This window comes from Nanorana parkeri, unplaced genomic scaffold (assembly GCF_000935625.1).
Source record: "Nanorana parkeri isolate BGI_ZX_2015 unplaced genomic scaffold, ASM93562v1 scaffold762, whole genome shotgun sequence".
NCBI classification, from domain to species: domain Eukaryota; kingdom Metazoa; phylum Chordata; class Amphibia; order Anura; family Dicroglossidae; genus Nanorana; species Nanorana parkeri.
Window position 1 is genome coordinate 356425 of NW_017307030.1, and position 15830 is coordinate 372254.

Below are 15830 nucleotides of genomic sequence, written 5' to 3' on the forward strand. Positions count from 1 at the left end.
TGGCTTGGGGAATCACACTAGTTATAACCTGCTTTAGATGCATAGAAACAAATTAAAATGAGGATTTTAAGCTGAATTCCTCATGTGTAGTATGGCAAATGTGTGCAAGGCGGAATGGGTGGGTCCTACAGGGCAATCAATGGTAAATCTGTCATTAAATGAGTGATTCAAGTTCTGGTGGTTGTAACATTTGTTTTATAAAATGTGTTGGATTTTCATATGGATATGGGAACATGATTAAGATCTAGATTTCCCATTAATGAAGGGGAAATAAATTTACAACAAAATCAGAGAATGCCATTTGATCTAGTGAACACGTGGGCGAACCTGGCCGACAAAAGCATTCCTAAATATGGTGAAATTATGGTAAAAATTCAAAGACATGCCACTAGCAAAAAAAAGGGGCAAATCAGTGGAAAACATATAATTCACTGCTATATAAATATGACATAATGCAGAAACACAGATAGTAAAATATATAGGCCCTTTCATTCGCCAGTTTGATAAACAGTGTTATGATGTTTGTATATGTACACTTTGGATATGATTAAGAGCTACAGAGTACAACATCATTGCATATCATGATCCCAATGCATGGGTCCCCGGAGAGGTCAAAGCAAAATGGGGCTGTTAAAATTCCAGTTTTTTTCCATAGAGTTGCCTGCGGTGTAATAACATCTACACACATTAATCTTCCTGAATAGCATCAATAGCTTAGCAAGAGCATATCATGCTACCATTTACATTTTAGCTGCCCCTGGCTGATAAATAAGCTTTAAAATGCGGTCTGAACTTTCCAGCTGTAATTTATTGCACCATAAATTGAGCATTTGTACGGGGCCTAGGTCTTCTGCACCACTTTTACATATGAACATGTTAGAAAAACAAAAGTGTGAGGGTAAGAAAAATGATGTCAGGAGGGAAATTACCTGTTCCGATATGGGGAATCATGTTAGGGTGTTTTTCAATGGAACAGCAGCTCATGAAAATGCAGTCAGAGCAGCTTTATGCACAGGCTGAGTATAATTAATGACATAATTTGAACTGTACTGTGTTTAATTCATCGCTGAGGTAGTAATGCATTCATGAAAAAATGATATCCATTTTTATATGTCTGCAGTGTTACAGGGTACAAAGCACTTAGACAAAATAGAGCAAATTCTTGAAAACTGGAGAAAAGAAAATGAGCACAGACTGAAGCCCACAAAGACCAATCAGAATTCCTGTTTATTTATTTTTTTAAAAAGGTAAATCTTGATTGGTTACTTTTAGCAACAAACCCATTGTTGTGTTTATTTTCTTTTTGTCCAGTTTTTATTAAAGATATATTAAAGTCAGAAGGTTTTTAAGCTATTTCAAGTGCTGATGAAATCACTTACAATGGATCCTGCTTCGTGATGTTTAAAAGTTTTCGTTTTCTGCAGAATTAGCTGGCCTTCTGAACACCAGCTCTGATACTGTTTTAGGGTGACTTCTTTCCCTTGTAGCCTCCTATGGACTCCTTTCCCTTACGGGGTCCTATGGAGCCACCCTTGTGTGTGCTAGTTTGCTGTTTGTGTCTCCATAAACACACAGGCACAGGAAAGCCACCCCCTGCTCCGCTTTCCTCCTTCCTCCTTTCTCCAAGCTAGTAGATGGACAGATGCTGGAGTTTGCTTTGCCCCTTATGTTCTTGTACTGGACAGGAAATTCAGGGAAACCAAGTTGAGAGTTGGAGTCAGCTGTTAGGAAAAATGATGTGTAAAGTGCAAAGAAATAATTTACTAGGCAATGTATATTTGCTTGATTTGGATTTATTATTGAGAAATGTTTGTGAGTTTAACACTACTTAATCAGTCCCAGTTGACCTTTTCCCACTGACAGTATGGACAGAGCTAGGAAAGTTCCTATGTCAGTTGTTAAAAAGCCAGTGGATTGGCAGATTAAAATATTCACTATTCAGGACCCGATTTCCACCATTGGAGACTGTAGGCACACAACCTTTTGGCAGCCAAATGAACCTCCTTTTGATAGGATCACATCTCTTGCAGATAATATTTTGGTTTTACTGGTCATTAGCCATTTTAGAATATTGTGACTGTGGAAATTCACTGAGTGATGATTGAGTGTCTGCTGATGATAGGAAAATGTCTGGTTGATAACTGTTCAGAGAAGTTAAGCCCTACACAATGAACAACATTGTGTATGCAGTCCAGTGCAGTGAGGAATGCTCAGAATTGCATGTCGGTGAAACAAAGCAGCAGCAACACCAGCGTATGGCACAGCATAGAAGAGCCAAACCCTCTGGTCAGGTTTCGGCAGTGTACCTACACCTAAAGGAAAAAGGTCACTCCTTTGAAGACAGTCAAGTACGCATCCTAGGCAGGGAGGAGGACTGGTTCAAAAGAGGTGTGAAAGAGGCCATTTATGTAAAAATTGAGAAGCCAAACTTGAATAGAGGTAGGTGGAGGGGTGAGACATTGATTGTCTGCCACATACAATGCTGTCTTAACAAGTACCATGACCTGGATGAATGATAACCTTCACAGACATACAGGGAGAAGCCACTTCTCCCTGAACACAAGTCCCTGAAAATGTCTCTGTTTTGAAAAATAAATTGTTATCTTTATGCAGGTTGTATTCTTTTCCTATTGTTTAATAAAACATTGGATTGCATATACTTGTTATTCTTCCATATAGCACCATAGACAGCTGTACTTAAGGGTAATGATCACTTGCACATAACACAATCTAAATGTTAGTTATTACCACAATGGAAACAATGTTAATGTGCATGTATAGCCAAAACGTTGTTATGTTTGTTTTGGATACAGTAGTGAAATAAGTCAGTTTATTTTTTTCCTTTCTGAGTTCCTGTAGGGAGATTTCCTATCACTTCCTATGCTATAGATGCAACATTATCTCTAAAAAGTGAGGGGATTCCCCCTTTTAGACAGCAGTCACAGAACAGATGTATCTGCTGGGTAATTTACCTCACCTCTTATTCTGGTAACAAGTTCTTTAACTAATAACAGCAATGTATTTTATTTGTGTATCATTTGGCTGTAGATCCTCAAATCATCTATCTCTGAAATTATGCTGACACTGTCCTTCCTTCTGGGGGGGGGGCTACTTTTTGTTCCTCATGGTCCCTGTGTGTGTGTTATAAAGCACCCACTGCTCCAAACTCGCTCCCGTGATGGACTACAATCTCATGTTTAGTTTACTAATTTGTATTGAGATTGTAGTACATCACAGGAGTGAGCTTGGAGTGGTTAGAGGCTGCATTTAGCATGGGGCTACACAAATATAAAGAGTTTTGGAGCTGCTGGGAGCCAAAAATGGTAGTGAAACTGTTCTGCCAACAGTACATCCAGATACAAAAGAAAGACAGAAATAAATACTGTAACCATTAGCACACTGTAATTGTTACTGCTTTTGTGCTTTGTCTATGATTGAAACAGTTATTTAACCAATATTTGACATGCAAAATATACTTTTTTCACTGCCTTTTACAAAGGCAAAGAAAGTGTAGATTATGAGTTGAAATAATGATTGATGCTGATAAAAGGTGATAGATGATGACAATGAATATGATTACTATTATTTTAAGTCAAATAAATGGGTTCCCATGAGAAAAACATCTTCTCACTCATGTCCTTTGAAATACTTGGTACAAAAATTTGCACTATAGATTTCTTGCTGCATTCACTGATCACTGATCAGAACTGCTGCACATCACATCTACAATATGCCTAGTAGTAAACCAGAAACCCCGTTCTTTCTGTTTTACAATTGAAAGCAGTGAGAAGACCATTTCCCAGCATGCAGTATTTACTGCACAATTATGGGAGTTTATTATGCTGGGCGTAAAGACTAGAAGAAAACCTTTTACAGTCTCCCTGCCACGTTCAATTGTCCTTTGGAACGACAAGTGAAAGTTTGGAGAGAAAACACAGTACATGTTTGGGCTGCATATCATTACAGCTACAATCTCAGAGCTTTGCAGCAGATTCATTTCCTGTCCATCTATACTGGAGATGCTTTACTGTTATTTACAGCGGTATAACACAATAACAAATCAATAGCGAGATAGCACATCGCTGATTGCCTGCCAGTCACAGGTGGTCATTAGTCCTCTTATCTTTCCATTACCCTCATCTCCTGATCCAGATTTATATGTGGTCATGATTGGATAATTAGAATTCCATTTCTATTAGACGATGTAATGCACATCTGGACTCGGTAATTCGCAATCTCCAATAAATAATACAAAAATAGTCTATATAAAAAAAGATAGGCCCTAAAATAACTGCAAAGGTAACTGCACTGATCAGTTTTCCTTGGAAGAGACAGTAAAGGGGTTTATTGTATTCTATATGCATGGCAGTTCTCTAGCTCATTCTTCCAGTATGAAACGTTCTTAGGTTTTATCAGGTTGTAGATCCTTCTGTCTCATGTTTGTAGAGTTCAAATAGGCTTCTAAGGAGCAGATACAAAGTGCATACAGAGGGAGATACAGTAAAATAGGACGTGGAAGTGCTTGTATGAGGGCTCCTACAGAAAATGGCATAGGCCTAAACAATGTTTGCACAACACACTCAGCTCATGCACCTCCAATGTACTTTATTTAATAAAGATGCCTTCTAATACGAGATTCAGCAATAGTATGCAGGAAGGATAAGAACAAGGTCAAGCACGCTTTCTGCACAACTTTATTTTTTTATTCACAATAAATAGCTTTTAAACATTTGTTCTAGGGCTGCAACAAACTAATTGATTGATCGATAATAATCGATTATGAGAATAGTTGTCAACTATTTTCATTATTGATTAGTTGGTTGGATTTCCAAGCTCTCTCCTCCGCACTGGGAGGAGGGCATAGCAAGCAGTGACAGGTGCAATAGCCAGCCTGCTATTGCAATTTGAAATGGCCAATAGCAGGCTAGCTATTGCACCAGCCTACTACCTGCTGTATTTATATTCAGCTGCCGTTTGTTGAATCTTGCCACTGGCAGCTGTCATTCTCTGACTGAAGCTATTCAAACGCCATGTGCTTACAATACAATAATAATTTTTTTAAATAAAACTTGGGGAAAAAGTCATTTTCGGTTTCGTCCTGACAAATTCTGCTGCGAGAGGTGCGTTGTAGTGCCATTCATTTCAATGGCACGCCAAACGCACTTCCCACCCACAGTGTGATTGCCAACACTGAAATGCACGGCTCTGACTTCCAGTGCAGTGTGATTGTAAAAAATGGTGTATGCAGTTTTATTCTGAAGTAAACTTTATGTTTGTAACGCTGCATTTGTGTATTTTATTTAATTTTTTATCTGATTAATTGATTAATCAAAAAGTAATTGGCCAACTAATCGACAATGAAAATAATAATTGGTTGCAGCCCTAGTTTGTTCTGTCTTCTTCTAATATGAAGTACAATAGAGTTTCATGACCTGACATCTGTGTATTCATATAATTAATATTTCTATAGCGCTTACTGGGGTCTCAAAGCACTTTTTCTGCTCTGGGTGGCAGCCATCTTGTTGTGTTTGGTAGAATATCTGACAAGAGCCAATTTTAAAAAGGAAATCAATTAAGCTACCAGCATGTCTTTCAAGTGTGAAACCCATGCAAACTCAATACTGCACGGTACTTAAACCCAGGACCCTAATGCTGCAAAGCAGAAAGACTAACCACTAGACATGTAAATTTAATTTTGGTCAGAATGTATATTCGGACAAATTTCATTAAATTGGGATGCATCTGAATTTCCTAATTTGAATGTGTCCGAATGCAAACAGGGGGGTTGCTGTTGGGGGTTGCCTTACAGGTACAGTCATGTGACTTCATGTTGTCGAGTAGTGAGAGTTGTTAAGAGTAGTAGGCAGGCATACAGTGTCAGAACTAAAATGACCACCCCCCAAAAAAATAAATAAGTTAATTTATAATCAAAGAACCCCATCCAAATAAATCTGAAACAAAAACTCGGATCATTCAAAAACAAAAATTCAGATGGATCCAAAATCCGAATAACAAATCAAATCAAATTTCGGATCCAAAATCTGAAAAACGAAAGAAATAAAAATCCAAATTGATGCAAAACAAAACAATTTTTTTGCAGGGTTACATGTCTGCTAACCACTAAGCCACTGTGCTGCAGCTAGCCTAAAGTGCATTTAAAACCCTTGAGAAAGTTGTGTGGGGGTTAAAACCCCTGTCAAATTGTGTTTCCTTCTGTGTCCCTGCTAGGGAGCTTGACTCTATTTTTTTTTAAAGGAAAATCTAAAATTGTGTGTTGTCACCAGAATAAGAAGATAAATCATCCATAAGTAACTTGTACTATTTACAACTGTCTAAGAGGAGATGTCCCTCACTTTGAAAATATTTCCTCTTATTTCCTGTTGTGTCTTCAGGACAGGAAATTAAGGGAAATATGTCCCAGTGGGCACATATGGCAAAAAAGGAAAGCTGGTAGGGGCATTTCATCCAAAAAATGGCCTACTTTGTAAAAAACTTTGTAAAAAAACCTACTTTACATTCTATACATCTGGAACAGTATTGTTTCAGGACTACTGCTTTGCTGAGTGTAACTACTTGTACATGGAAAGGATCAGGGTGGAGTTTGGCACTTCTAGGCAGAACCTTTGTTACAGACTTGAATGCAAAATTATTGGCAGGCATGTCTGAAATTGTATGTATGAAATTATATGTACCCATGGATTGGAGACTTTACAGATTCCTGTAATTCTAGACTTCACCATAGTGAAATTAGTGAAAGAGGTGATATGTTGTATCTCATACTGATCACTTGTTTTGTGTTCATAATTGTTGGTATTATAATTTAATATTTTGTATATTTTTCAGGAAGCAATGGAGAGCCTTTGCCGGAATCACTGCCTTCTGCCCCAGGTACCCTTCCCCATTTCCAGATGGAGCCTGAAGATGCCTACATCATTAAAAGCAATCCCATCATTTTACACTGCCGGGCTATACCTGCAATTCAGATCTACTTCAAATGTAATGGAGAGTGGGTGCATCAGAACGACCACTGGTTTGAAGAGAGTGTGGATGAAAGCACAGGTAAAGACTGCTTCCCTGACCGGGAGATTAATTATTTCGTAGACTAAACCAAGTTCCACATGGAGTGTACTTAGATTTTTTTACATTAAAACCTTAACGTGGAACTCCAGGTAAAATGTTTTTTTTGCCTGGAGTTCCACGTTAACTCCAGGCAAAAAAAAGGCATTGGCAACAGTGGTGAAGAGTTAGAAACTCTCTTGATTTATCATTTCTGTCTATATCTACTAACCTTCACTACCGGTCAGTGTTACAAGCACAGAATGCAAGAGGGAATCCAAAATCCCCTATTTAGGCCTAAAGTCAGTGCCAGCATTAGCACAACAATTTAATTTCACTTACATATGCTAATAACTGGTTTACCTTCTTTTGATTTTTTTTTTATCCTTTGCTAGTTCATAGAATCTGACAAGATATGTGTGTTGCAGTATATACAAGAAGTGATAGGTCTGCTTTACAGAAACCCTTATGTTTTCCCTGTGTGAAGCAGATAGGGATTTCCTTCCCACGTAGAGTGTTGCACTGGCCTTGAACTCAGAAGAGCTTGGGAGTGAACTCTATGGGTTCATTCTCAGCTACTAGGAAATCACACAACATCCTTAAATTAACTCTGTCTCTATAGCAAGATAAAAACAATAGTACTGTCAGATTTAAAGTGCAGGGGCATGAGTGAAGTGGAGGATATTGTCCTTTAGGTGATGGGGGGACCCTGGGAGAGATGTCTGGGATACTCGGGAAGGGATGTATTAGTGGAATGTCACCCCTAACCCGGAATACAGGTGGGAGACCCACTATTCGGTTAAGAGGGAATCCACTGGAATAACAAGTGAATATGAGGTCAGGATACTAGAAAGACATATGCCTACCAGTGTCTTACCCCAGGACTAGAATGAGACTCACATACCATAGGTTTTGTTTTATGTTTAGGTTATTCAAATAACCATGTTTGATTTAAGTTCATATAATTTTGTGATGGAAAATCACGGCATAGTAGTTTACATCATAAGTATTTATATGCAGACAACACAGGAATGCTAACCTCCTGACCTACACTATCTTCCTATGCCTAGTCAAGTGGTTCTCAATACAGCCTCATTAAGTGGCAATTTAATTGATTGTGTTTCCAACTTCACTTGCTTTGTATGCTTTGACTGTTTGAAATGTAATACTTTATCTTGAAATGTCTTGCATTTTGTTTTTGTAATCTACTTTTGAAAATTTATGAAAATAAAGAAATTGTTATTCAAAAAAAAAAAGTGCAGGAACATGCCTGTAAATGTGCAGATATCAGCCATGCTTAAAATAGTGTCTAGCAGCCCTACTTGACTCTTCTGCCACAGGATGTCAAGCAAACATTTCCATCTACTGTGGATGCTTAGGTGTTTTTGCTGCAAATGATCAATCTTTACAGTACCTCATCTTTTCTTGACTTTTCCTATCACCTCTGACAAGGAAACAACCACCTTTGCTCATGGTGAAGGGTTTTGAAAGTCATTTAGAAGATAAGAGTGACAAACTAAAAGTAAAGATTAGAAAACACAGAGATTAACACACACGTTCAGGCACGTAGACTTAGCAAGTAGACTGGGGACCTAGCATTTTTTCCAAAAGAGGAGGATTTTTAGCTCCAAATCTAGACAATTGCCATGTAGGACCTTCAAAAATATAAACATTGTACCTTATAACACATTCACATAAAGAGGAACTCTACCCATATCTTCAAAATAACAACAAAGGCAACTTTAGAAATGTTTAGTAACGACAATCTACAAACAGACACTTCTAGATAATTGCCAGTGTTGTATTCTTTGCATACCTTGTTTTTCTTTTTTCCCCATTCTTCTCACAGTGGCCATTTTCACGAAGGGCAAATTAATCCATCTACCTTTACTTCCCGGAACTCTGACACATGTGACTAGGACATGTGACTATGCACATCATCTCTGAGCTCTTGTGAGATTACAGATGAGATTTCCTGGCAATGCTCTGCTGGTGTAACCTTACCAGGATACAATGCTTGGGTACCACTTTTGCCAAAGAGAATCAGGAAGTAGAAAACAAGAAATTGTAAAATGAAAACATATTTGTGCAACTAATGAATGTACGATGACTTTAATAGCAGCATGTAGAGCTGTATGCTAATGTGATTTTTAGCCAAAGGGGGTAAAGGTCCACTTTAAGGATTTGCACAGGCAACACATTATTTTGGAACACCTTTTCAGCTGGACCATGACCCAGACTCTTGCTGCAGAATGTGAAGAAAAATAAGCTACACATTGCACAACAATACCTCCCAAGGGAGAACAACAACTTCTCTAATAAAAAGTTTCCGCAAAGTCATCCTAGCAAGCAAACATGTTATTGTATAAAGAACCTAACATTAGCATATAAGCACCTAATATTGTAATTTAATCATTAGTAAAGCCTATAATATATATTTTTCATTATCACCTCTAGTTCTCCTGTCTCTTTCCGTTCTTTCTCTGATCTTGTGCCTGGAAGGAAGAGAGATACAAGATCTGAGAATGAACAGAGAGATGGGAGGCAATGGTGATATGAATACCGTAGATGAGGTACTGTGAAGACTGATCATTTGTAGCAGGGATATCAAGTCTTCTGCCCTGTATTGTGGTGCCGCGCTGGGTAAATCTCAGGATTGTGTGGACAAAAGTACAAATCATTTGGCAGGTAAAACAGTTCTCACTCATATATCTTTTTTATATGTATATTTTGTTCTTTGCTGAAGTTCAGCTTTAAAGCAGCTCATGCTAGTTAGATCAACAATGTAACATAAGAAGGTGAGACAGTAGTGATGGTGAGGGGCATGTAGAAATGACTGATCAGCCTTGTAGCCTTACGCAATCACATCGACAATTTGTTGATAATCCACACATTGAAAGTAAGCCAGTTTGTGGTTTCAGTAGCATTCATGAGTTTGTTGTAACCCTTTCATTGCCTTGATATATTACATACTTTAGTAGCTATCTAGGACATGGTGAAGCAATGCAGTATGGAATATGCTGTTGCCAGTCAAGGGTTAACTAAGACCGATATTCTTGTTAACATAAAATAACTGGTATTTCTGTAAGGGAAAAATATGTTTCTTGGATAATCAGTTCTGTCTTGCGAGAACATATGTGAAATGTGTTGCCTGAGTTTAATTCTGAGACAGACAGATACGCGATACATTTTCATTTTGGAATACAGAAATAGCATGTACGCGTCCCCTGATTTACACTGTTAAATAGGAGAATCTGAAGAGAGAACAGAACAATCGCACACAGTAATCCAGGTTACACCATGCTGTGTGGTACCCTCTCGTAGTTAACAATCTCTAGCGTATGAGTAACTGAGAATGTGTCATCCAGCTGCCTGGAAATAAATTCAATTAAACAAAATCTGACGTCCGAGTATTGTTCAGCCGTCTGTAGGATTGACAAGAGAACATCCTTTTGACAGCGGTGATTAACGAGGCAGGAAAGTTTCCTTCCATGTCAGAAAGTTAGCACCTGTCATATTAACTTCTGCCTTATTTTTAAAAAAATCACACAGATGGAATGATGAAATGCAGAGCGGTGTGACAATGGGACTCCAAGGACTATGAAGAGGGGTCTAGATCACAATAAATCAGTTCAGAGGATTAAAGAGCAATTCCAGACAAGTGAAAGCAATCAGGAAGCTACTTATGCATTTGTGCATAGCAGAAAGTTAATTCAAATCTGACTTGTGTTATCACCTGCCTCCAGTCTCCACAGACCATCTAACAGGCTTAACAGGAGGGAGGTTTGGTTGTTCTTCCAAAATTAGAATAATATCCTGATTAAGGCTCCTTTCACATGGCTGTTCTGCTCCCATCAGGTAGACCTGATGGGAAGCTCATTGTTAGTCTATGGGCTGGTTGATGTAAATGGACTTGCGTCTGTTTACATCCGATTAACTCTGAGTCTGTCTAGGTCTTGGTGGATCTGAAGGTGACAGATTGTAGGTAATTGGATATAAACAGACACATGTCTACTTACATCCGACTGTCCATACACCTAACATGGGTCCAGTGGACACAGATGTCACAAAAGTGCATTCCGTACTGCTCGTGCACCGATCCTGTTGATCAGAATGGCCAGGCACCCCTGTGAAAGGGGCCTAATACAAGTACAGAAAATGGGTTTTGATACAGTGAATATTACTTTTTTACTTTCAATAGTTCTTTATTGAAGTCAAGTGAAGCATACATAACAAAATGCATATAACATAACCAACTTAACATCCAGGATACAGTATGCTTTGCAATATAATATTACTTTTTTAAAACAGTGCATCATACAGGAGATTCCAGTGTGCAGACTTTCACAAGATGGCTATAGATGAGCATTGCCCAGTTGACTGTTTTCTGCTGAATTGGGTGAAACATTTATGTGGTGCTGGCAGATGCTATGTATGCCCAGAGATATTTTGGTGAATGTAGTTACCAATTTCCCCCTTAGCAAAACTTTGCAGAGGAGCAGATTCTTAATTTTGCCTGTTGGGCTTCTTAGACAAGTATTTACTTTTTTTTCTTTTAGTTGGTTATTATTATAGTTTGATAATCTTCGTGAACAAGAAAAAGAAAAAACCTCAGAAATTGCCTTTAATTGCTTATTATCCTTGTTGAGCTTGTCTGTTATTGTTTTGTTACTCCATAGATGTTTTGACCCTGGTTTTATCATACTAGCGCTGGTAGGGTTGGATGACAATCATTTAACATATCAATTTGTGTTAGTCAACCTGAAAATAATAGAAGATCTCAAGTGCGGTCCCCAACACTTCCAGAGGGCTGCATAGTAGTAATCTGTCTTAGTACATTCGGTTAACTTAGGCATTACAATCAGTGACCACAATAAAAACCCCAAGCACTGGTGTCGGGGATCGCTGTAATAACCCCTGGCATTAGTGTCAGTAGCCATGCTGTTAACTCTTCTCCTGCACTGGTTTTCAGTGGTGCCACCACCCCCCTCCCCCTGCACTGGCGGTCAATGCAGTGGCTGTGAAATTTACACCCACATTAGTGGTCAGTGATGTACCAGTTGAATTTAACCCCCTTCCGTGCTCCCATGATCTTCCATATCTCTGATCATGCTGGAACTAGACTTGTATTGTTGGGCGGAGATAACTTCTGACAACTCTGTCTAATTCAGTGCCTGGGGTGCTGAAATGCAGAGAGTATTTCTATGCCTGGCCCCCCTGCTTCAAATTCTATAGAGACCTTCTTTCACAATCTGCTATGCCACTGGTACATGATGATTTTCTTTTCTAATATTTTTCTGTCAAACAAATAATTCCATGTTCTCAGCTTACAGCTGTCTTGTTTACTCCTATGATACAGTTAGACAAAAAGCTTGTCCAAGGTCACAAGAGCTAACAATGCTTTTTCAATCTCATTATAGTTTCCATATCTCTGTAACTGACCCCTTCTATGTAGCCTATGCCGGCAAAGTTGTTTAAATGAAGTTGGCAAACCAAAGACACTAGCTAACCTTCAACATTTTCTCAAGGTCGGAACAGTCAAATATTCTTCATATCCATTCTTAATTTGTGAATACAGAGTAGAGATTTTCAGTTTAATGGCATTTGTATATCACAACTTCTTGGCAAGTTAACAGTTAATTGAGCTGCAAACTTAATTTATGGAAAGGGATTTGGAATCTGCATTTATTATGGTACATTGGTGTGCTGCTCTCTAATACAATCCTTTCTCGCTCAGCATATTTTCTCAGCATTCTGTTTCACCATACTCTTGCTATCATGGAGTTGCTTAGCAATTGTGTGACTAACATCATCAAAAGAATATTCACAAACTATATCAGGTCTTTTCATCTCAATCTCTTATTCCCCCTTCTTCCCAGATTATAGATAAGAAAATATACAAAGGGTTATGTCTACAAAATCCTCATTTTCCCTTCAGCGTTCTGCCACATTAAATAATCATGACAACAACAATAAAAAAATTGAATTTGTCATGTAGTCTCTAGGTAAGATAACAAATTCAAAAGAATGTCATGTGAATAGAACAAAATAAAGGAGGAGCTTGCATTTATGTTTAAAAAACTGTAAAAAGTTTGACAGTGACATTAGTGAATTTTGTATAACATGTAAGAATATTCAAACCCTACCAAGGTACAGCAGAATTAAACCAGAGTAATCTGCAGACAGTTAACCCCTTCCTGACTGAGGCCTTTTTTTCCTTTTTTGCACACATGTAATGTTCCACATTTAAGGCCTTATAATTACTTAAAACCCCCAAACATTATATATTATCTAAAAGCCAAGACCCTATAGAATAAAATGTTGGCAGTTGCAAATTTGTATGTTGCACAATATAAGTGCAACTCCTTATCAAACCCCAAAATGTAGTGAAAAATGTACTTAAATGCCCCAAAACACTATAAAATACCCATTGTTAAAATAAAATATGAGGTTACAACAAATAAATAGATACCCAACATGCCCAGGTTACAAATTGTGTGCGTGCGTGAAACGGTGACAAATGTCAGTACCCCACTTCAATAGCTTATAGCTGGGCTTCAGGAACCCAGCACTGACAGCTATGGGACCGGAAGTGATGCAATCTGCATCGCTCCCGGTCCCACAGAACGGGGAGGGGATCGACGAATGGAGGTGAGTAGCCAGACTCGCTTCTATTGTAAAGCGGACAGTCGGCTTTACAAGTTTAAACAGAAGCCGCCGGCAGTCTGTTTAAACAGCTCCGATGCTGGCGACGTAAACAGTACGTCGTCAGTCGTGAAGGGGTTAATCGTATAAGATAACGGAATAGAAATTTCCAAGCTACATAATGGCAGGTCTGTCTTAAAGTGACATGAAACTCAGAAGTTAGATCTTAAAAATGCATTTAAGTTCCCTACCTGTTAACAAAAATGTATCTTATTTGTGTATCACTCGGCTGTAGGTCTTCAAATCATCTCTAAATTGGTGCTGACACTGTCCTTCCTTCTGGAGGGGGGCTACTTTTGTTCCCCATGGTCCCTGTGTGTGTTGTAAAGTTGCCACCCTTCTAAGTTCGCTCCCATGATGGACTATAACTTCAATACAAATTAGTAAATTAAACATGAGATTGTAGTTCATCATGGGAGTGAGCTTGGAGTCGTGGCTACTTTACTTTACACACACAGGACCCATGGGGAACAAAAGTGATGAAATAAAGCACAGTATTGTTAATAGTTAAGGTACTTGAATGCATTGTTAAGATTTAACTCTTGAGTTTAATGTCACTTTGAATGTGTTTATTTTTATTGTTGTGGACTTGGTCCCACCCACTATCATCAAACGTGGAATAAAACACTTATTTTGGGGATTTGTGATGGAAGCAGGCCTTGTATGCGTACTGGAACCTACTAGCAGTACTGTTGAGCTACTAAGCATCCTATCTGTTGTTTAGCAACTCCGGCACTCGTCAGGAGTAGATGACTCTCCCCAGCTGTCTCCATGGTTCTCCCTAGACCACTGTGAATAAGTTTGAGTGAGTACACAAAAATGGCTGTGCCTGCTCCACCTCCCAAGTGAGTTCCGACTTGTTCCGCCTCCCAGGTGAGTCCCAACCTGTTCCACCTCTGGAGTTAGTCTTGACCTGCTCTACCTCCTAGTATTCACAGCTATATGTAGCATATGTAACATTTGTGGGGAATCTGTTGTTTCACATGTAGGCACACCCTTGGTCAGTTTGTGCATGCCTGTATGGACAGAGGGCTTTAATTAAATATTTATTATATGTCACTTTGATTGCTTAAATGTTCTTTTTTTAATTTTATTGCTATAACATAAGGGGCTAACAAGCTCTTTATGTGATAGTATAATGGAGGTGACAGGTCCTCTTTTTGAAGACATCAGGGGTCTATTAGGCCCCTAATGTCACCTATGGACCCCACAGAAGCTGATGAACTGGAGTGGAGATCAGTAAGTAGATCTGTGCTAATTTCCCTCCGGTCTATCTGAGGACACCCACTGTGCTAGTCCTGGGCCCACATGGGGGACAGTGTAGCCCGAGATACATGGCAGCAGAGTGGGGCATCGCTCTTTCAGCATTATACAAGTGTCCTTTGGCTCTACAGCGCTCTGGATCACTTTTATCTGAAAGAAAATGGTACCAAGATCATTCCATCTGCCGCCATGTGATCATGGTATTAACCACTTTAGGATCATAACGTATATATGTATGGCGGTCCCAAAGTGGTTAAGCTAAAATCTGATTGGTTGGAATGGGTTACCATACTTTGCAAATCATTGTTGCAGTTTGACACTGCTTTACTAAATAGAACTACTAAATAATACCATCAACTCTCTAGGAAACTAGCCTGACTAGCAGAGTGAAGCTGTCAAATAACAGATCTCTCTATTATGATGTATGTGTCAGGCAAACAGGGACACTGTGGAGCAGCAGTTATTTCCCTAAATACATATTGCACCAGAGATTACCGTATATACTCGAGTATAAGCCGAGTTTTTCAGCCCATTTTTTTTGCTGAAAAGTGCCCCCCTCGGCTTATACTCGAATCAGCGTCTCGAGCTGGTCAGGTTTCTTCTTACTTACCTCGCCGAGCGTCGCGTCACTGCTGCTCCGGTGGGCGGCGCTCCGAGCGGGGTCATCTGGCAGTCTCCGGGTCCTAATCCAGATGACCCCGCTCGGAGTGCCGCCCCCCGGAGCAGCAGTGACGCGACGCTCGGCGAGGTAAGTAAGAAAAAAAAAAAACCCTGCAGGGGCCAGTCAGGACAGGGGAGCAGGGATG

At 39.1% G+C, this 15830-nt stretch overlaps 1 protein-coding gene across 1 annotated transcript in view; it reads left to right on the plus strand.

Annotated features, from left to right (window-relative positions):
* Positions 1-15830, plus strand: part of UNC5D (unc-5 netrin receptor D) — a 490550-nt gene that overhangs the window by 125130 nt on the left and 349590 nt on the right. The window contains exon 2 of the mRNA XM_018564580.1: positions 6844-7059. Coding sequence (XP_018420082.1) covers positions 6844-7059 — 216 coding nt within the window. The remainder of the gene's footprint in view (positions 1-6843; positions 7060-15830) is intronic.